Source organism: Musa acuminata, chromosome BXJ3-8 (assembly GCF_036884655.1).
Source record: "Musa acuminata AAA Group cultivar baxijiao chromosome BXJ3-8, Cavendish_Baxijiao_AAA, whole genome shotgun sequence".
Lineage (NCBI taxonomy): Eukaryota > Viridiplantae > Streptophyta > Magnoliopsida > Zingiberales > Musaceae > Musa > Musa acuminata.
This window is the reverse complement of record NC_088356.1, coordinates 52,012,233-52,034,583: the sequence shown is the minus strand read 5'-3', so window position 1 is coordinate 52,034,583 and position 22,351 is coordinate 52,012,233. Positions and strand designations below refer to the sequence as shown.

The following is a 22,351-nucleotide window of genomic DNA, read 5'->3' as shown; positions in this document are numbered from 1 at the left end:
GTCCTCGCGATGAGGGCCTTGATCGGGTCCTCGCGATGAGGGCCTTGATCGGCGTCCTCCAGTCTGGGTAGCTCGATGGTGCGTCGCGGGGACGTTGATCGGAGATCTTGGAGGTTGGGATGCTCATGTGGCGCGGGATGCTTGAGCTCTTGGGAAGGAGTGCTAGTTGGCGTTGGTCGGGATCGGGGCTGATTGGCAGCTCCTTGGTGCCGAGCGAGTCGCGCTCTCGTGTCGAGTCCCTCACCGTTGATAAGTGATAGCCCTCTTGCAAAATGGCCTCCGTCGGGTGGTATTCGATCGTGGCTCCTCCAACGAGCAAGTTAGCAACGAGAGGGAATGCTCTTTTCCTTTTTTTTCTCCTTTTTCCTGGTTGGAGGCCAGCCAGGGGTTTTATACTATGGCGCGAAGGGGACGAGACGTGTGGCGTAGGGTTCTGACTTAGCATGCAGTGTCGGCTATGACGTGTTCTGTCAAAATATATCATATCACTTCTCTCTCTCTCTCTCTCTCCCCCTCCCCCCCCCCCCCCCCCCCCCTTGAGGTGTGTCGTGGGGTCCTTAACGAGCTAGGATGGCGCGAAGGGGACGGGACGTGTGGCGCAGGGTTCTGACTTAGCATGCTGTGTCGGTTGTGACGTGTTCTGCCAAAATATATCATATCACTTCTCTCTCTCTCCCCCCCGCCCCCCCGAGGTGTGTCGTGGGGTCCTTAACGAGCCAAGAGGCATGCCTGAATTGGAGGGGTGCTAATTGCTCAGGCGGGAAAAACAAATTTGACTCGTCATGGGGCGATCGGGGGGTACGGGCATCAGATCGACCGTGAGATGTGACTTGGGCTTTCGGTTGTTTCGAGATGAGGTACAAGCATCGGATCGGTCACGAGGTGTGACTCGGGCTTCAGGTTTGGTGTCGGCGAGTCGCAAGTTGGGGATCGATCTGGAGCGACTCGGGCATATATTGGACCTGTGGGCCGAGCGACTGACCTCGGGCTCATGTTTGGTGCCGGCGAGTCACAAGTCGGTGATCGATCTGGAGCGACTCGGGCACGAATTAGACCTATGGGCCGAGCGACAAACCTTGGGCTCAAGTATGGTGTCGCCGAGTCGCAAGTCGGGGATCGATCTGGAGCGACTCGAGCACGGATTAGACTTGTGGGTCGAGCGACTGACCTCGGGCTCAGGTTTGGTGCCGGCGAGTCGCAAGTCGTGCATCGATATGGAGCGACTCGGGCAAGGATTGGACCTGTGGGTCGAGTGACTGACCTCGGGCTCAGGTTTGGTGCTGGAGAGTCACAAGTCGGGGATCGATCTGGAGCGACTCGGGCACGGATTGGACCTGTGGGCCGAGCGACTAACCTCGGGCTCAGGTTTGGTGCCAGCGAGTTGCAAGTCGGGCATCGATCTAGAGCGACTCGGACAAGAGCAGGGCCGACGAGTCGCAAGTCGGGAACCGATTTGGAGCGACTCGGGCAAGAGCTGGGCTGACAAGTCGCAAGTCGGGGATCGACATGGAGCGACTCGGGCAGAAGCAGGGCCGGCGAGTCGCAAGTCGAGAACCGATTTGGAGCGACTCGGGCAAGAGCTGGGCCGACGAGTCGCAAGTCGAGGATCGGCATGGAGCGACTCGGGCAGAAGCAGGGCCAGCGAGTCGCAAGTCGGGAACCGATTTGGAGCGACTCGGGCAAGAACTGGGCTGACGAGTCGCAAGTCGGGGATCGACATGGAGTGACTCGGGCAGAAGCAGGGTCGGTGAGTCGCAAGTCGGGGATTGACATGGAGTGACTCGGGCAGAAGCAGGGCCGGCGAGTCGCAAGTCGGGGATTGACATGGAGCGACTCGGGCAGAAGCAGGGCCGATGAGTCATAGGTCGGGAACCGATCTAGAGCGACTCGGGCAATGAGTTGGGCCGACGAGTCACAACTCGGGAATCGATCTGGAGCGACTCGGGTAAGAGCTGGGCCGACGAGTCGCAAGTCGGGGATTGACGTGGAACGACTCGGGCAGAAGCAGGGCCGGCGAGTCACAAGCGAGGATTGACATGGAGCGACTCGAGCAGAAGCAGGGCCGGTGAGTCGCTAGTCGGGGATTGACATGGAGTAACTCGGGCAGAAGTAGGTCCTGCGAGTCACAAGTCGGGAACCGATCTGGAGCAACTTGGGCAATGAGCTGGGCCGGCGAGTTGCAAGTCGGGAACCGATCTAGAGTGACTCGGGCAATGAGCTGGGCCGGTGAGTCGCAAGTCGGGAACCGATCTGGAGCGACTCGGGCGAGAGCTAGGTCGACGAGTCGCAAGTCGAGGATCGACATGGAGCGACTCGGGCAAAAGCAGGGCTGACGAGTCGCAAGTTGGGAACCGATCCGAAGCGACTCGGTCAAGAGCTGGGCCGACGAGTCGCAAGTCGAGGATCGACATGGAGCGATTCGGGCAGAAGCAAGGCCGGCGAGTCACAAGTCGGGGACTGACATGGAGTGACTCGAGTAGTGAGCTGGGCCAGTGAGTCGAAAGTCGAGGATCGACATGGAGCGACTCGGGCAAAAGCAGGGTCGGCGAGTCGCAAGTCGGGAACCGATCTGGAGCGAGTTGGTCAAGAGCTGGGCCGACGAGCAAGTCGGGGATCGACATGGAGCGACTCCGGCAGAAGCAGGGCCGGCGAGTCGCAAGTCGGGGATAGACATGGAGCGACTCGGGCAGTGAGCTGGGCCGGCGTGGCGGCCGGTCCTCGAGGGGCGGTATCATGGAGGGATGATAATGGCAAGTCGCTGGTCAGGGGACCGAGCTGTGTGGCTCGAGAGGAGATTGGTCCTGTTGGTCAAGTAGTTGATCTCGGGCTTAGGTTTGCCGCGCGGGAGACCCTTTGTCATGAGCGGTGCCATCGCGCCACATGGCATGCTGACTGGGGCAATGCAAGTTCTGACTCGGGCTGATCGAGCCTCCTGTGAGCTTGTGATGGGGGCGCCGGAGGCGCTCTTCAGACTTGCTCCATCCTTGGCCTGTCATTGTCCTCGCACTTCCTCCCCATTAGGGCTTCAGCAGCGATGTAATGATTGGTGCGTTGGAGCGTCTTAGGGATGGTCGCGGGTGGCTTTTCGATAAGTGACCAAAAGAGCCTCGAGAGCCTCAAGCCCCTCAGGAATGCCTACATGGTTACAGAAGGGTGAGCGTTCGGGAATCCCTAGATTTCCACAGCAAATCACGCCACGAATTGGGAGAGCGACTTGCCCTCGTGTTGAGATAACGCCAACAGGGTGGCGATGGAAGGCCTAGGTCGCATGCTGGCGAGGAAGTTTTGCTCGAACTCCCTTGCGAGCTGGTCGAAGGATGAGACTAAGAGTGGGCGTAGTCGGCTGAACCATGTTCGTACCGGTCCTCTGAAGGTGGTTGGGAACGCTCGACACATCAGGGCGTCCGAGGTGCTATAGAGGGTCATCTGAGCCCGAAACGTCACGACATACTCCGCGGGGTTAGAGCTGCCATCATACGTCTCCAATGCCAGCAGCCTGAAGTTGAGGGGTACAGGCTTGTCCTATATTTCCTGAGTAAAAGGGGAGTCGCCCGAGTCACCTTCGTTCGACTCGCTCCACGACTTCTGGAACTCACGCTGGAACTCGTCCAAGCGTTGGTTGACCCGGGATAGTTGGATCCTGAACGAGTCATCCGACGAGTCAGACAATATGGTGTCAGGCTCAGAGCGGGGCAGTGTGATTCGATAGGGTGCGGGTATGCTATGCTCGGGCGGACCTCTTGGGTCCGTCGTTTGGTCTCGGACTTCTCCCGCCCTGACCTGCTCCCTGTTCGGTCTTTGTCGGGTCGGGATAGTCAGGGGAGCTGCTAGTCGCACGATCCAAGGAATGAGTGGGATGAGCGTCTGCATCATCCTTGCCATTGCCTGCACTTGTTTGGTCAGGCCGAGGAATGCCTCGGGCGACATGGCCGAGGTTCCCATGGTAAGTCCGGGGGCTGATAACCCCGGGTCGTTGAACGAGCGCTAGTAGCGATCCGGCGTCGAGGCCGAGATCCCCCCATCTCGAAGGACGGGGAGGGGCTGAACTCCGGGCCTGACAGAAGGGTGACTGGCCGGTGGTTCTCCCTCGGGGAGAGCTCCCGCGGGATGCTCCTGCGACATGCCCTCCTTCTAGCGCCAAAATGTTGGTAAAGAAATATGTCGTGGCTGATGAATCAGCACGGCCTGGTCCACAGGTCAATGTCGGGAGCCTCTTGTCGGCTGAGCTGGCTGCCGAGGTCGACCTGGTCCTTGCAATGAGGGCCTCGATCGGCGTTCTCCAGTTCAGAGTAGCTCAATGGCGCGCCGCGGGGACGTCGATCGGAGATCTCGGAGGCTGGGACGCTCGTGTGATGCGGGATGCCCGAGCTCTCAAGAAGGAGTGTTGGTTGGCATTGGTCGAGATCGGGGCTGGTTGGCGGCTTCTTGGTGCCGGGCGAGTCGCGCTCCCGTGCCGAGTCCCTCACTATCGATGAGTGGTAGCCCTCCTGCAAAATGGCCTCCACCAGGTGGTACTCGACCGTAGCCCCTCCGATGAGCAAGTTAGCAATGAGAGGGATTACTTTTTTCTTTCTTTTTCTCCTTTTTCCTGGCCGGAGGTCAGCTAGAGGTTTTATACTGTGGCGTGAAGACTGATGGTGCGTCAGATGATACTGTCCCGAGCCCCCGAGATGGGACATGTGACGTAAGGTTTTGACTTAGCGTGCTATGTCGGCTGTCAAAATATACCATATCAGTATTAATTATCATCGTTGCGAGGCATCCTTTCACCTTACCACACCATAGTGCTCGTTCCCATAAGGAGACGCGATTGTTAGCAGCGGTCTTACCTTGTTGTCCATCCCTTACCCTTTCCCTTTCCCTTTCCGGTCAGGACTCGCATTTGTATCGTGGTTATCCTTCCGTTTCCGAGCAGTCGACGCGTTATCGTTTCGCGGCGTCGTGGTCATAGTCGTTGTTGTCATCGTACCGTACGCGTAGCCGATGTGGTAAACCGATAACGTCCTCGTTACATTCGGACTCCCAAACCACACCATCTTACGTGTATATAAAGACACGCCCATCTCATCCGGCGCGTACGTATTATATTTGTTAGTTGGTTGCGCTCGTCTCCGAGTTCGATCTGTCGGTAGGTTTTCCTCCCCCTTCTCCCTTCCGCGACCAATTTCCTGCTCGATCCGATCAGATCGCCATGGATAAGAAGATCATCCTCAAGAGCTCCGACGGCGAAGAGTTCGAGGTGGACGTGGCGGTCGCCATGGAGTCGCAGACGATCAGGCACATGATCGAGGACGATTGCTTCGAGAACGGCGTCCCCCTCCCCAACGTCACCTCCAGGATCCTCGCCAAGGTCATCGAGTACTGCAGGAAGCACGTTGACGCCGCCTCCAACTCCTCCGGCGACGCCTCCAAGGTCCCCGACGATGAGCTCAAGGCCTGGGACGCCGACTTCGTCAAGGTCGACCAGGCCACCCTCTTCGATCTCATTCTGGTAGGATATGAGCGCTGACCACTATTCCCTTCTATTGCTCGGTAATTGATCTGCTTGATTTCCCCTATTTTTCCTTGCAAATTAGATTTATAATTTTGGTTTGGTTAAACCCTAAATGATGCACAAGTTATCCGTTGTTAGAATCTTTTTAGGCACTTATAGTTTCTTAATTTATTGTAGTTCTTGAAGATATATTTCATACCTACCAATCTAAGCAGGCAGAGTTAGGAAAAGAAAAAGGAAATTAGGAAGAGGAACAAGAGGAGATAATTCTAGTGAGTAGGAGGAGAGGCATATGGCCTGTTCTTATTGTCTTTCTTTATTTGCCTATTTATTTTGACAGTGTTTCTGTAGTTCTTGGCTGCTAGGCCTACACGTTGTATCTTGAAATTTTTATAGTTTGTTTGGAGTTTCATTTAGATTTAATAATTGTACTCATTTTGCTTTTTTTTTTTTTTGCTTTTACCTTTTAGGTAAGTTACTTCATCTTTGTTTGTGGCTTTCATCTTTAGTTTTACTGTTTTGGATATATATTTGAGTAATTTTTCATGTATCAAAGCCCCATTATGTGGGGGTGTTCTATGTTCTACAAATGTGCTTTAGAGGAGGTTTAAACTTCCATTTTTACACATGTTTGGATAATTTTTTGTTAGATTAGAAAGAAAAAAATTTATTTTGTTTCCTTTCTTGATGATTTTTTTACTAGATGGGAATTATGACACCTGATTCGTTCCAAATCGTAAGTGTGAGGAGAATCTCAAGCCTGAAAGGGCTCTTCACTATCGATAAAAGGCTTAAACATTTTATGTCATTTTGTATATGAACTCGTCACTTTGTAATTGAAAGAGACCATTTCATGGAGTTGCTAGACTAGTGCGTTATGACAATAGATAGAGTGGACCTTTAATTATACATTTTTGGTGAGCAAGCCCAAGTAGGAAAGGCCTAATTATTAGTAAAAATGTTAATGAATCAGCCATGTGTTTGAAGTCTCACTTGTTGGATTTCCCTGGGCAATAGGGGCCTAAAATGCTGGGTTGTGACATTAATTATATGGAGCTCAGTGTTCTATATTTTAGGAGTGCAATTAACATCCTAGGTTGAGTGCTTCAATGGACCTATTTGGTATATTGAGACTTAACAAGTCAAAAGTGAAGCAGTTAGTGGTGGTAGACCGATCAATTGAGTGACCAAGACAAAGTAGGCCTAGTTAAAATACAACCAACAATTTCATAGTTCAATCAAGACATTAAATGTCATGTCGCTTTACTTAAGCGAATCATCATGTCAAAACAGTCACTGGTCTATTCAAGCTCTCCAAGGAGTATCATTTTCTGGTACGCTCAGAGTAATGTTTATGGTTGCTAAGAGTATTTGAGTCGTTTGTTAAGGTTAGCATTGCAGGTTTTGTTGCATTCTGCAGTGCATTCATCCCAGAGGAATTCAGTTTAGCAACCCTAAAATTTTTCATGTTAAGCTCAGAAGCTTTCTTAAAATATTTTGTTTCTTATTACGTGTATTATATTTTTTATGCATAAATGAGTTGGGCTGGTGATTGGTGAATACTTATCTGGTTGATATTGGTGAAGCATGGGGTGTTAATGCAGTGCACTATCTCTAAATTTGAGTTGTAGCCACTTGACAGACTTCTAAAGGGAAATGTCTGGTGATTTTTCATCTCCTTTGAACCTTGGCCTTCTGCCTCCTCTAAATGAAGTTATAGCCTCTCATGAAGACCAGACTGACTAGATTATGAATGGTTTGTAGTAATCACTCCTTAATGGCTGATAATGAGTTAGATTCACATACTTGTTGATTGGTTGGTTACACAGTAGTTTATAGATGACTACTAAGCTTTGGTTTGAATTGATTGGTTTCAATTAAGTTCTCCCATGAAGTATCACCCCCTCTAAGTCTCTAAATATCTTTAATACAAATATTCAAAAAAGTGTCAGACATGTATATCTGAGAAGTATGCATCTGAGTACTCTTTGGTCATGCCTCTTTGAGTGCTTGCATGATATGTTTGTGTGTAAAATTGCAATGGGGCTGTCTTCGTAGCCCCCGCTATGATAGTATCTGATGATCCGAATTATGATGCTGTCTGATTTTACTTTTTGTACTATGCATTTGGGAATTGAAAGTCGAAGTTGTTTGTGTTTCATATTTAGGCATGTCTCTTAATGAAATTAAGATTCATGTTGGCATGTCTTTATGTCCATTTAATACAAACTTACGAAAGTTTTTGGTACTCAAAAGTGGTGGTGCATATAATCTATGAATCCAATTGTGCTGATGACCGTGTGGTGGATTCAGGCTGCAAATTATCTGAACATAAAGGGGCTTCTGGATCTTACCTGTCAAACCGTGGCGGACATGATCAAGGGGAAGACGCCTGAAGAGATCCGCAAGACCTTCAACATCAAGAATGACTTCACCCCCGAGGAAGAGGAAGAGGTGCGGAGGGAAAACCAGTGGGCGTTCGAGTGATCTATTGGTGTGCCTACCTTTATCATATCTAGTGACAAGGCAATTAATTACTCACGGTCTGTAATTAGGTTGGATTATGAACAAAATGTGAGAAGACTTGAGAAACTGTCAATTGGGACACCATAAATTTGCTTTTTAGTTTTCATTGCATGTACAGTAATTAGCTATTATTATGATTTGATCCCTGGATTTTATATTGGTTTGTTTGCTATGTTGTCTGCATAGATCACATCACATGCATGACTATTTTTACTGGCTGTCAGGCTTCCCCAGGAATGGTTTCCAATACCGTTCGTCATACATGAATCATAGGTCACGCAGAAGAAGAATGGGCACGTCATACATTCAACTGCCGGACGTGCAAAAGAAATCCAAAAAAAAAAAAAAAACGTTGGTCATTCTCTTTTATTTCTTCCAGCACATTTATCTTAAGTAATTAAGACTGAATTTTTTTTGTTTTCTCTTGGAAAGAATTGTGGGTGCAGCGGAACGCCGCATTGCGGTGTATATATGTTGTATTTGTGGTCGTCGGTGACGCGTTCAGTCCATCCGAGCCGTTCGTTCGTGACATCAGGCTTCCATAATCTTCATGAGCCCGGAGATCAATCAGAACCGTTGGATTCACGGCAAAACGGTCCGGGATTTTAAGCCGGGCGGGGGCGGGGCGGGACGGGGCGCTTGACGCTGATGTGCTGGTCAAACATGCCGTGGGTCAACTCAATAAATACGCATAAATTTACACGTTTAATTTAAGTCAACAAATGAGAGTTGGGTATTAGATTCTAATGTTAAGCTCAGCCACTCATGTGCCAGCCATATCAACATATGCTCATACCCAAGCAGTCACACGACTAACGTGTGCCGTTGACAACATTCCATCGGTTCATCACATTTCAACAACTCATTCTATCTCGTCAACTGCAGACGAAGCCTTCATTCGATCAGTTCATCATCACATTTCAAGAACTCATTCTATCTCGTCCACTGCAGACGAAGCCAATGAATATTTCGGTACTTCACTCAGTGTCATGTGAACCCTAACTCATGTATGACTCGTCACTCAGTCGAATGCATAATGTTAACAAGCTTTCCAAGTGATTAAATAGCGATACAAAAACCAAGCACACAACAACTCAAATCAAGTAAGTACACTGACATGCATTAGGACATTTAGGGTTAGGTACATGCTCAAGAAGTCGATACAGATCACAACAGAGAAGCGGAAACCAATCACCTGATGTGCCATGGGGGCATCGGTCGATTGTGTATCGAAAACAAGATTCTCGTACGGAGCAAGACGCTACAAGAAAGGATGGCCAGTGCATTGAATTCATTTCCACAAGCATAACATTCACAAGATGGAGCAAGACTTCTGTACCCCACCCTTCTTTTTCTTCTGCTTGGGCGGTTGAAGCACCACTTTGATGGCCGCATCAAAAACCGTCTTAACATTCTGCACATTGGATTTCGAATAAACACTGATACACGTCAGTAGAGGCATTATGTATGCAAAGTTTTGGTGTAGGGGCAAGAACTTACTTGCTGGGTCTTTGAGCTGCATTCGATGTATGCAGAAGCGCCAATTACCTTTTTCAGCTCCTCCCCCTTAAACCATGTAAGATTTGTCATAAAAGGATATGATACAAGAAAGAAATTATACGCTCTCTTACCTGAGCAGTACTTATGGGTGCAGCACCAGGGTGATCTATAAAAAACTGCTGGTCATCCCGGAGATCTGCCAACAAAGCCATGCACAATTAGATGCGACATATAGAACCAATAGCCATCCTACATGTTTTAATTTAGCATTATCAAGTGTGTGTAATGTAAACTCAATCAGAGGAACATGACTGGCTCATAAACAAAATTCTCCATGCAAAACTCACTGGAGAAAAGTTGCAGATATATGACTCAAACCTGGTAAAAAGAGTTGATCAAAGAGTACAAAATGAGATCTGTTTTCTTGTCCTACCACAGCACAGACTCACATAATGCATGATGAATAACTCAAATTCTTAAGTGAATGTTCAATTCCATAGTTTCAGAATCCAAGTACCATGCATTTACAAACAACTTGACAAGTTAAGCTTGTCTTTTCTTGAATGCAATTAGACTAGTAGCATTGGGTAATGGGTTAAGGCTTAATCCAAGCGTAATCAAATTATTGGACTACCTAACTGTTGAGGGCTCTAATTAGATGCCACCAGACTATAAAATCACAACCTATTCAACCATGCCCAACAAGATAAAAAGAGTTTCCAAGCTAAACAGTCTTGGTTTGAGTTAAGCAACAAAAGGACGGAGTCAACTTGCATTAGCTTGGATGATGGAACCATTAGTTTGAAATAATTAGCATTACTCAATGACCAGAATATTGATAAAAGAGCCCAGTAGAAGGACTTTAAGCTAACGATTTACCTCCAGTACGATAATATTTTCAATTACTTAGCTCTCTCACATGGTTAACAAGTCATTTTAAGACACAACGTCACTGGCGTACCAACCTCTCCTTGCGAGTGTTGCTTCAAGCCCCTGATGGGCATCACCATGTGATTCTACCTACATCTATCACAGTCACAGCTTAACAATTTTCCAATCTGTTACCAAAATACTTGATTCTTGTTGCCAAGTTATTTGACCAACAGTTCATCCACCTATCACGCATATATTACCATGATCCTTTCTGACTTCAGTAGTTCTGTTTCATGTAGACAAACTATTTTCTGCTAGTCTTAACTTAGACTCCCTTGTTAAATTTTTTTCACAAGCACATCATCAGAATGCTCCTTGTGCTCATAGCCATAAATGCTTTCCACCAAGGTACTGACTTTACATTGTAAAAAAGCTGCATCCAAACTGCAGGACAGAATATTGGCCTTCTAACACACAGACAATATGAGAACACAAAATTGTTTGGAGTTAAAATGTGTATACATGATGATTACCAAGTTTTGTTCCAACAAGAATTATCGGCACACCAGGTGCATAATGCCTCAGTTCAGGAATCCACTGAAAAGTTAAAAGGGGGCAGAACAGGTAAGAAAAGGTTCAAATTTTAGCAAGTCAACAGAAAATACAGGATTAATGAAAGACTTTATATAAATAAGAGGGATTCAGTTTTTGCCTTCTTAGCCACATTCTCATAGCTGGCTTTACTTATCAGAGAGAAGGCCAGCAGAAAGACATCTGCACCTCGATAACTCAAAGGTCTAAGTCTGTTGTAATCCTCCTGGCCTGCATCACCAACCAACAAGTAGAAATGCACATTACAGGATACATAAAGGCTAGTGGGTGTGTTATAAAGAAAGAAACAAGACGAACAAACAAGAACAAGAAATGCAAAAGATCACCTGCAGTATCCCACAGACCTAAGTTGACTGTGTTACCGTCAACCACTACATTTGCACTGAAATTGTCAAATACCGTAGGAACATAGTCCTGTCTCCACAAAAATAACACAAATATTTATGAATACAAAGAAAAAAATTAAACTCTTTAATCTGTAATCAACTATAAAAAATTGCAAGGTAATGATTGCTTTGATTGAAAATAATGTTGGGTAAACGAACTTCATAAGGGAGTAGATGTCTCAAAACCCTATCTATTGGCACATAGATTGTTGGTTTCAAGATATAGGAAGAAAGGAACTAGTTTCATGCTTGAAAGCAGTGATGAACAATGCTTTTCTGGTGTATAATTCATCACTCTGCGAAGCATATTTGATGCTGAGGCTTGGTACAAAGTGTTGTCATAAATTCTACTGAATCTCAATTATTTAAAAGCACATATATTGTATCTGGACATAATTTTCAAGATAACAGATTTGAGAGATTATGCTGCAGAAATAGATCTGCATACTTTATTTTCTGGAACTATTGCTAGAAAATAAAAACAACAGATAAAAGCATTGACCAAAAGCAAGCTAGAGAAATTCAATAATGCTGAAAGAAAAGGAGTATTCGTGATATATATAGTAATTTTTGTCTTAAAATCAAGAAAAGAAAAGTTAACGATTCTTTCTTGGATGCTTTTCTCGGATCAAATATTTCAACCACGGAAACTCTCAAGAGAAACAAATGCATCATAAAAGACAACATGAGCACAAAAAAGAAAGTATTTTTGTTTTCTGAAATGCAATGCCAAAAAGAATCCGCAAAAAGTATAGAGTCTCAAATCCAGATCAGCCCCTAAAAAGGACGAAAGGCCTGCAACTTTCTCACAGAAACTCGCCTAAAGTAACGAATTCTCGAGCTCTCACCGTGGGGAAAGTGTTGCTGGTGTACGATATGAGCATGCAGGTCTTGCCGACAGCGCCGTCCCCCACCGTGACGCACTTTATGAACCTGGACGCACTCATTTCCTCCGCCGGTCTCCTCCTCCCTCAAAAAATCCGCCCTTTTCCCTCTCTTCCTCCTCCTCCGAGTGCGAGCCCGACTCCGCGCGGCCTCAACAAGTAAACATCTGCAAGCCCCAACAGCAAGCCCCACATCTGTCAGCCGTCTCAAAAGCCTCCATGGAGCACAAAGGGGGAAGCAGAGAAAGCCCTAAGCCTAGCCCCAGAAGGAGGGGAGATCCAAAAAGCGATCGCCTTTGGATTCCCTTTTCTCCTTCTCCTTCCCTTTTCTTTCCTCTATCAGAGAGAGAGAGAGAGAGAGACGGAGAGAGAGAGAGAGAGAGAGAGAGAAAGAGAGAGAGGAGGCGCACCTTCAGCTGTCGGGGGGGGTTGGGAAGACTGCTTCGGCCGGAAAATGGTGCGGTTGAAGCGGTCGCCGAGAGAAAAAGACGTCTTTTTGGCTGAGAGAGAGAGAGAGAGGTAATTAGCTGCAATAATACCGATGTTATGAATATATATATATATATATATATATATATATATATATATATATATATATATATATATATATATATATATATATATATATATATATATATATATATATACACACATATATATATATATACACATACACATTCATATCTATCAATGAGAATCTTAATGTGATGTGACAAGATGATTCATTAACGTAATTATGATTATCATCATTATTATCAGTTAATTAGACAGTGGTTTAAAGGGATACGCATTGCATTCATTGTGAGAGGACTCCATTAGCACTAATAGTATCATCATATCCATTCCATGCATATGTATAACAATTTTGCCCATTTGTCTCATTACATTGCCATCATCACAACATACCAAACACCATGCGGTCTCTTCTTCTTTTTGCTTCTCACGATTGTTTTCAGGTCTCAAAATTATAAATTATTTTTTAATCAATTAATCAATCAATCATTGCTTTTTAAATTATTATTATATATAATAGTATTGCTAGTTGTTTATTATTATTATCATAAGATTAATATTTATAAAATCACTAGAAAAATCACTTATTAAAAATATTTCATTTATTCAAGACAACGACTATACGATACGAGAGCATAGTGAATCATTGATATCCGCCTCTCTTACGATAAAAATAATGTGAGGTCGTATATTTTTCTCAACATCAAATAACTAACGATATAAATGTTAGTTAAAATTTAATTAAAAAAATAAAATCATGATAGTTGAAAAATTAAATATTGATGAATGTTGGTAAAACTATCCTATTAAAATTAATCTACATGAGACTATCCTATTAATCAAATATCTTTCTAATCTTAAATACCTGAATTTATTCGATAATAAAAAATATAGAATAAACCATAAAAAGTACTCCATGATTGCTTGCCGAGTGACTATGCAATTAATTTCTCCCATGGAATGGGCACAAATATTTCTTTTTTTCTAAAAAAATAAAAGCTATATTAGATTAATCGGAGCCATAAAATACAGAAAAAACAAAAAGGACTACAGTCAATTGCTCTGCCAAATTAAATTGGCATGTCGATGGGCACAAATCGATTGCGATTGCGATTGCGATTGGTTGGATCACACAACAGTGGATTTGGGGACAAAATGGAGATGAGAGTGAGGTCGTCACATCATCCGTATGATTTCACGGTGTCGGATGGTACCAATCCGTGGACTATTATTATTTGCCTGCCCACTTAAGCAAACCACAATTACGTGGCCCCCACCACCTCCCGTAGTCGTTTGTCTCCGAATGAGTTCACGCCGTTTGCACCGTCTAATCCCCCTTACCAAATTGAGTACCGCAAGCATGCATCGATACAATGCACAAAATTTCGATCAAATGTTCAGATGATTTATGGGTTTTAAATCTACATAATTAAAGTGTTTTTTTTATTAATTGAGATAATATCCGATCGAATCTGTCACATCAGTTTTTGATTCATGAACTACTTCCATAACTATCTTTAGTGATAGAAAAAATTATTATTTTTTATTATGACTAACTCGTCGGAGACACTAAGTCATAAATCATCTTCGATCGTAGGAGGAATAATGAAGACGCTATTTCGTATCGGAGATCATCAACGTAAATTGTCTGTTCCTCGATATTTGTTTTAGAAGACAATTCATATCACATAAGGTTATCCTTATAATTCGGATCGACGATCGGCTTCCATACTAATATTTATGTAAGAAAGATAAAATTAGTAATATCATAATTTATGATGGAAGTATCCAAATAAATATGAGAATAGAAGCTCTCGCTCAATGGTAGAGAGAGAATGTTGGTCTTTAAAACTGAAGTATCTTCTTAATTGATTAATGATTAAGTATATAATTAATATTAATTAATATTGAATCAAAATCACTAGGGGTTAGAAAATGAAAATATTCAGACCTAATACTGAATATATTATTAGATCTGAATAAAAAAAATTGCTCATGGATAAGATTACTACTAAATTGGATTCTATGAATTAAGTCTAAGTATTTTGGACTAATGTATGAGTTTGATTCTATGAAAACATTGCTACAGCTCAAGACAGGAGGAGGCAACCCTTCTTCCTAAAAACCTCCTTCATTCCTTGTTGACAGCCAACCATCTATCTCTCCTTGTTCATGGGATGGATGGATGGATGGATACCTTTTGTTCCAGAACAAAAAATTCCTTCATGCAAATTGCTTTTGCTGCTGCTTTTGAGCTGAGCAGAAACCAATTAATTGCAATGCTTGATACATTCAAGCAAACAAAAAATGGTTATTAGCTGCTGCTTTGGAATCAGACTACACTGCTGCTTGCTCTTGTAGACGAAGGAGAACAAGCCCATCTCCTTCGTCCTCGCCACTCCTCCTAACATCAACAATTAGTTGATTGCCTGAGTGTTATGGCCTCGAATATCCTCAACCTCTTCCCCATCTTCCTCTCGCACAAACCTGGGCTTTTGCTGCTTGAATTGGTGCTGTTAGCATCACCTTCCTCGTCTGCAAGAAGGGGCGCCAGAACTGATTGCCTCGTTGAATGCGTTGTGGTCCGGCAACCCCAGCCACGTATCCCCTTCCTCCTCAATGGAGGTAGAGCTTCTGCTACTGAATTCTCTCTCTGCTGTTGCCGCTGTAGCGACTTTGGGCTGTGGAGCCTTCTCCAACGACTGCCACGACCTTGTCCTCTTCAGATTCCCAAGAGGATCGTGGAGCTGATGATGGACTGCACTCAGGTCTTTCGTCAGCTTCGACGAGAAAAATGGCGGCGCGTTGCTCGACATGAGATCCGTCTTCGGGTTGCTGCTGACCCTGTTCAGGCTGTTGACGTTCTCGTCAGCGAACTGGTCTCGCAGCGGCGGTAGCATCAGGTGGTCGACGCAAGGCTGCGGTTGCCATATCAAGGCAGACCCGCCGAAGGCCTCGAACAGCCAGTTCTGATCGAGGAAGAGGACGTACAAGTCTCGGGCGTCCGCATGGAGACTTTATGCGGACACAAGTTACTGTCCTGGAGTGAGTCACCAATGGAAACCTGCAGGGGTGGCGTCGCACCTTCCGGTCTCTCGGAGCCGTATCACGTCCAGGAAGGGGCAAACCAACGTTGGAATGGAACAGTGGCAAACACCGATCAGAAAGCGATTCCGAAAGGTTCCTTCTTGGTGAGGAGAAGATTCAATTAGAATTTGAATATCTCGAATTTGGTGTCACTTTCAACATAAATATTTATATAGTAAAAAAATTAGTTGAAACGTTCTCTGTATATTTTTCTCTAAGATAGATGCATAGGATGTTTTGCTCGGTTCATAAGTCATTTTAATGTTTATGGCCTAAGCAAACTTATCACATGCGATGCATCAAGTGTTTTAATACATATGTCTTGGGTGGATGCATCACGTATGACATTATTTTTTTCCTAATTATAATGTAATAAGTACTTTGATGTTTATGTTTTATGTGGAGAGCGAAAAAATATTTCACTTAGTTAAGATGCATTATTCATATTTATACTTATGTTTTGAATAAATACATAAGGTACAAAGATACTTTATCTTTACTTGAGTTCAACAATCATTGAGTTCAACAGTAGTGATAGCAATAACACGATATTCAATGATAATACTTTATCTTTAATTTAAGTGATTCACTAATAGAGAGAGAAATAGCAACTTCTTTCGCATTCTATATAGTGATTCATTAATAAGTCTTGAATATACTTTCTCTGTGAGAGGAGGAGACCTGAGGATATAAATATTGTTTCGATTCCCAAAAAGTAGCTCAAGGGTCCTAAATCTTTGAGGGAGAATCGATTAGCCAATTACTTTAAAAATATCTGAATCTCCAAGGAATCATTGCCTATAACAATAATATCATCTATATGTACTAGAAGATATATTGTATTTCCATGTTGTTATCGTAGGAATAAAGAGGTGTCAAACTTGGAGTTGATGAAGCCAATTGATATAAAAAATGATCCAAGTTCAGTATACCAAGCTCTTGGAGCTTGACAGAGTCCATAAATGGCTTTTTATAATTTACAGACATGTCTCGGATACTGATGATGAACAAAGCCAAGGGGTTGCTGCATAAAAACATCTTCAGTTAGAGTCCCCTGTAAAAAGATATTGTTAATGTCAAGTTGTCGTAAGTGCTAGTCTTTGGAGATGACCAAACTTAGAATAAGCCGAATTATTGTGGGTTTAACTATAGGACTAAAACTCTTTATAAAGTCAACTCTATATCGTTGATAAAACCTTTTGGCTACTAATCGTGCTTTATATCGAGCAACGGACCCGTCGGGGTTCCGCTTAATTCGGAAGACCCATTTATACCCGATAATGTTTTGTGTAGGATAAAAATGTACAAGAGTCCATGTGGAATTATGGAGTAGAGCATCATATTCTTCACACATAGCTTACACTAGTGAGGAGATTTTTGTGCTTGAGTAATTATGGTGGGTTCACTGGTCTCGGAAGAGGATTTAGTGATAGTATGCAGGTCGAGAACTTGACATGGTTTAAAGACACTACTTTTTGAGCGTATTGTCATTGGATGTTTAGGAACTGGAAGTTGTGTTATTGATATGGGTGGTGGAGAGGTATTGACAAAGGTCGGGATAGGCTGAGATATATTAGTGACACTAGATAAAGAAGGTTGTTGTATTTCTGAGGATATTACTTCAGTAGTAGGGGAGGCTTGTGAAGAAGGAAAAGAAGAAGGAATGGAGGGAGTGGGGAGCTATTGAACCGGAAGAACAAAAGAGTGTGAATCTTGAAGAAAAGGACTGGATGGTGTGGGAAGAGGTTCGTTTGAGGGGATCGATGGAATACTCCAATGATGTATATTTGTTAGAGTGGCCTGCATGGGAGAAGACTCATGGTTTTGAAATGGAAAGACAAACTTCACAAAAACAACAAGACATGAAATAAAGACTTTTTGAGTTTTTGGTTCGTAGCACCGAAAGACATTATGTTCAAGAGAATATCCTATGAAGATGTAAGGTTTAGATCTTGGCGCTATCTTGTGTAGGGTATAGGGACGTAGCCACGGATAACATAAATAATTAAATATTCTAAGTTTTTGAAGGTTTGGGGATTTAGAAAATAATTTTTCAAATGAAGACTGGTATTGGAGAACTGGAGTGAACAGACGATTAATAAGGTAGACGACAACTTGAAAGGCTACAGACCAAAAGGTTGCTGGCATAGAGGCTTGATGTAGAAGTGTGAGACCAGCTTCTATGATATGTCGATGTTTGTGTTCAGCAGAGCCAACTAGTTGATGAGTGTGTGGAGGTGACTTAAAGTGTTGAATGCCACAAGCAGAGAGATAGGATGTAAGGGCTTGATATTCACCTATACCATTAGAGTAGACTGTTTTAATTGTAGATTGAAAGAAGTTTGCAACCAGCTTTTTAAAGTTGGTGAAGATTGTTGAAACTTCTGATTTATGATGAAGATGGTATATCCATGTATACTTAGTAAAATAGTATACAAAAATAACATAAAATCTAAATTTATCAAAAGAAGTGATGGTAGCAGGGCCCCAAATATCAGTATAAATAATTTTAAATAGTTTAGAACATGATATGGAGGAAGTGTCAAAAGTAAGTCTATCACTTTTATTATTGAGACACGTATGACAATAAGTGATAATGCTATTATTTGTAAGAGTAGGAAGATGATAACAAGAAAGTAATTTATTTTGGATAAAGAGAGAGGGATGACCGAGATGACGATGCGACACATCAATTGGAGCTACAATTGAGGAGTAAACAGTGGGCTGGTTTTTTTGTGGAACTGACGGCCATTCATAAACATTGTCTTTATTCTGACCTTGGACCAAGGATGCCCCCGTGCTCAAATCTTTAACAAGAAAAGAGTTAGGAAAGAATTCAATTAAGGTATTATTTTGTTTATAAAATTGAGAAACAAAAATAAGATTTTGTTTAATGTAAGGTGCACACAAAACATTATCGAGTGTAAAAGTTGTGGTAGGTGAATTAAGTAGTGTAGAACCAGTATGAGTAATAGGAATTCCTTTACCGTCACCGATGATGTCCTCATTTCCACTATAATTGTTATAAATTGACAAGTTCTAGAGATCAGAGGTGATATGGTGGGATGCGCCAGAGTCCATGATCCAATTATGATCATTAGTGTTTGGAGTAGTCGTGAGATTTGCTTGAGGTCAATGTGATTAAGCATGAAGTCTGGATCAAGATCGACAGACCTTTATAGAGTGACCGACTTTATCACATAGTTGGCAAACAACTCTTTGTTGGTTTATGTGTTGAGGATGCCAGGACTGCTGATGATTGAAGTAGCCACCTTGATTATTGTGATTGGAATGTTGATGAAGAGGAGGGATGGTTTGGTTGAAGCTCATAGGTTCAGAAGGCATCTTGGTCAAACTTTTGTCTTGTTATATAGATTGCCCCTCCTCATAGATTTATGATTAACTTGAGCTGTGATGGATGATCCTGGCAGTTTGTCCCCATGCTTTAGGTATATCTCAAAGTCAGTCAGCTTGTCGTAGAGTTCTTCGAAGGACACTGGTGAATCACGTGCTCGTATTGCTGCTACCAATTCCTTGTATTCATCTCTTAGGTCGTTGAGAATATGGACTGTAACTTCTTCATCACTAAAGGAATGACCTATCAAAGTCAAGTTATCAATGATAATCTTTATATTGTGTCGATAATCAGCAACAGTACTTCCCTCTTATTTTATCTTCATGAGACTAGATAGGAGACTAAGCATGCGAGTGCGGAAACGATTAGCTAGGGTGGTTTGCAACTTGCACCAAGCTTCGGTAGTAGTATCGCATGAAGAAATGAGTGGGACGAGGGATCTAGCGACCAAGGCTTGAATTGCTTGATAGATGAGATGATCCTGGCGTAATCATAGTTTGTGGTCCGAATTTGGTACTGGACTAGGTGTGCCTGAGATATTGAGTATTGCTGGTGGACAACGAAGATAGTCTGATGTGCAAAGACTACCTCAAAAAATATAAAGAAACCTATCACAATATAAGACACAATGCAAAATATGTCTAAAGCTTATGAGTTGGCAAAACTCTATGAGAAGAAACCTATTACGATGAGAGATGTATGACAAAATGTACTAGAGATGCATGAGTTGAGAAAACTCAACCTACATGAGAAAAAACTAATAGTGATGGGTGGCATAAGGCAAAATATGTTTGAGGCACATGAGTCAAGAAAACTTGACCAATGTGAGAAGAAATTCGTCATGGTGGGAGGCACAAGGTAAAACATGCCTTAGGCATATGTCGAAAAAACTCAATATGCATGAAAAGAAACTTGCAATAGCAAGAGACATAAGGAAAAATATGCCCTAAGCGTATGAAAAAAAACCTACCATGGTGAAAGATATAAGTCAAAATGAGTACAAGACATATGAGTCGAGAAAACCAAACTTACATGAGACGAAACCCATCACCCTCCTTTGTTGTTGCGGAGCAGAGTTTGGGTGACTTGAGCTCCTCTTATTGTCAAGGCATGGAGGTTGGGCACCCTGACCACCCTTGTTATCGAGGTGCAGAGGTAAAATGCCCTGACCCCCTCACTGCTAAGGCGTGAGGGGCAAAGGTTCGACGCTCGAACCCGTCGCTATCGAGGTGTAAAGATCGAAAAACTCAAACTCTCTTTGCTATTGAGGTGTGGAGGTTTCCCCCACCCACCCGCCTCGTTAGTTTATTTATATAGAGAAGGATCTAAGGCAGTTGCAAGCTATCTCCAAGCTATCTCCACCCGTATCGCCCACATTGAGAAAAGGCTAAGTGGAGGTTTGTAGATATTCTTGAGGGCTACCTCATAAAATATTATACAAAATATTTTACCCTTTTATGATCCAGTATAAATTGTTATTTTTAGTGTACTTGCAAGAGGAATCAATTTTTATTGCTCATCATCACACTCATTTTCCTCGGATTACTAGCTTGGGTATCAAAAAGATCGGATCGGAAAACCTCTCTCGATCTAGATTTTCGTATAAGTGACACCTCATCTCGAATCACATCAAGCTGATTAGGTCGTTAATGATAATAACTTTCCACAATAGCTAGATTAAAATATTTTAGATGAAGAAATATATTTTTCTTAGTTAGAATGTTCATACTTGTTGACCTCCTTGCTTAACCGAGGTGGGTCCATCAAATTGATTGAATTAGTCGAATGATGTTTGCTAATAGTTTTGTGAGAATAGATTGAATATTTTTTTTTAAGCAATAAAGTTATACAATTTTTGCTAACTAATTAAGATGTTTTTCTTATAAAGCATAGCTAAATTTAACCTTTTTGACAATTAAGTTAGCATTCATTGGTATGAGACATGAGACAGAAAAATATTCGGAGATAGATTCAAGAGTTCCAGAATGAGCTTTAAGAGTTGGAAAGAAATAAATAAAGAAGATTTGTTTTATAACTATCGATCAATTATCGGAATATTAGAATGTTAGTTCTCACCTAATCATTTCGAGATTGATTAGCCTCCACATGTCTAGAAAGGTTGCAAATCATTTTCATATCATAAAGACATTTCAAATATAAAAATAAATATTTCACAACAAAAGAATATATATATATATATATATATATATATATATATATATATATATATATATATATATAGAGGATAAAAGGGAGTATTAGGTAAGTCACAAGTATCTTGTAGATCATTTCGTTGAAGACTTTATGTATCTTGTCGAACCATTCACAACATTTAGATGCATCACAAAGAAATGGGCATTCACTTTACACTGAACAAAGAAATAAAAATAGATTTATAAATAATTTCTTTGTGACCTTATAAAAGATTTAAATCAAGTTAATACATTTAAATCTTTTCTCACTTGTAATGCTAGACTAAATCCAAGTTTTATACTACCTCATGCTCCTCGTTACTTTGATCTTATTATATAGGTTCAAATCCATAAGAGTAAGGAAAGCAATGTATTTTACATCATTCCTAATGCTTCTTCTGAGAAAGAACTTTGCAGCTTGCACCAATGGAATCAGTGACAAGGAACCAATATAGCTCCGATATGAGAGAGGATGAACTCAAGCTGAAGGATAAAAGGCCAAACATACCTACCTTCTCCTCCTTCCTCCTCCCTAACTCCCACCTGCTTTCCATTAAGAGGACATGGCCAAACGGAAGCCGAAGAAGAAAGTGGAAGGTGAACCAAAGCCCATTCTGCAATGACAACCACATCATTCCTAGCTTTACGTACCCACCTCGACTGCCACACATTCCCACCCTCTTCTGATCTCTCTGAGACGCAACAAAAGGATGTGACCAACAGTCGGCAGGGCAACACCCCATGTGGAAAAGAGAGAGAGAGAGAGAGAGAGAGAGAGAGAGAGCTCCAACACAACCTTACCTAACCCTAATGTCACAAACCAAAACATCCCCGAAAGTTACAAGTCCCTCAGCAAAGTGTTCCACTTTCCAAGTCACCTTATTTCTTGTTCATGCAGAAGGTTTAGTGTAGGTGACTTGCTTGCGGAC

The 22,351-nt window shown here is 42.8% G+C and overlaps 3 protein-coding genes across 4 annotated transcripts in view; 2 read left to right on the top strand and 1 right to left on the bottom strand.

The window, feature by feature from the left end:
- Window positions 1–5,077: 5,077 nt before the first annotated feature.
- Window positions 5,078–8,177, top strand: LOC135646019 (SKP1-like protein 1A). Its single transcript, XM_065165073.1, has 2 exons — window positions 5,078–5,491; window positions 7,808–8,177. The coding sequence occupies exons 1-2, from the start codon at window positions 5,192–5,194 to the stop codon at window positions 7,979–7,981; spliced, it is 474 nt and encodes a 157-aa protein (XP_065021145.1). The 5' UTR covers window positions 5,078–5,191; the 3' UTR covers window positions 7,982–8,177.
- A 937-nt stretch (window positions 8,178–9,114) lies between these two features.
- On the bottom strand, window positions 9,115–12,814 carry LOC135646018 (rac-like GTP-binding protein 5). The gene is made up of 8 exons (XM_065165072.1): window positions 12,686–12,814; window positions 12,240–12,442; window positions 11,332–11,419; window positions 11,106–11,215; window positions 10,927–10,990; window positions 9,652–9,716; window positions 9,521–9,586; window positions 9,115–9,434 (listed from the first exon to the last, which is right to left on the bottom strand). The coding sequence occupies exons 2-8, from the start codon at window positions 12,336–12,338 to the stop codon at window positions 9,333–9,335; spliced, it is 594 nt and encodes a 197-aa protein (XP_065021144.1). The 5' UTR covers window positions 12,339–12,442; window positions 12,686–12,814; the 3' UTR covers window positions 9,115–9,332.
- Window positions 12,815–22,206: 9,392 nt separating this feature from the next.
- LOC135644347 (MYB31 transcription factor31-like) overlaps window positions 22,207–22,351 on the top strand; it is a 1,646-nt gene continuing 1,501 nt past the window's right edge. For both annotated transcript variants that reach the window (XM_065161834.1, XM_065161833.1), the window contains exon 1: window positions 22,207–22,351. This exon is cut by the window's right edge. The gene's annotated coding sequence lies outside the window, so the exon portion shown is untranslated.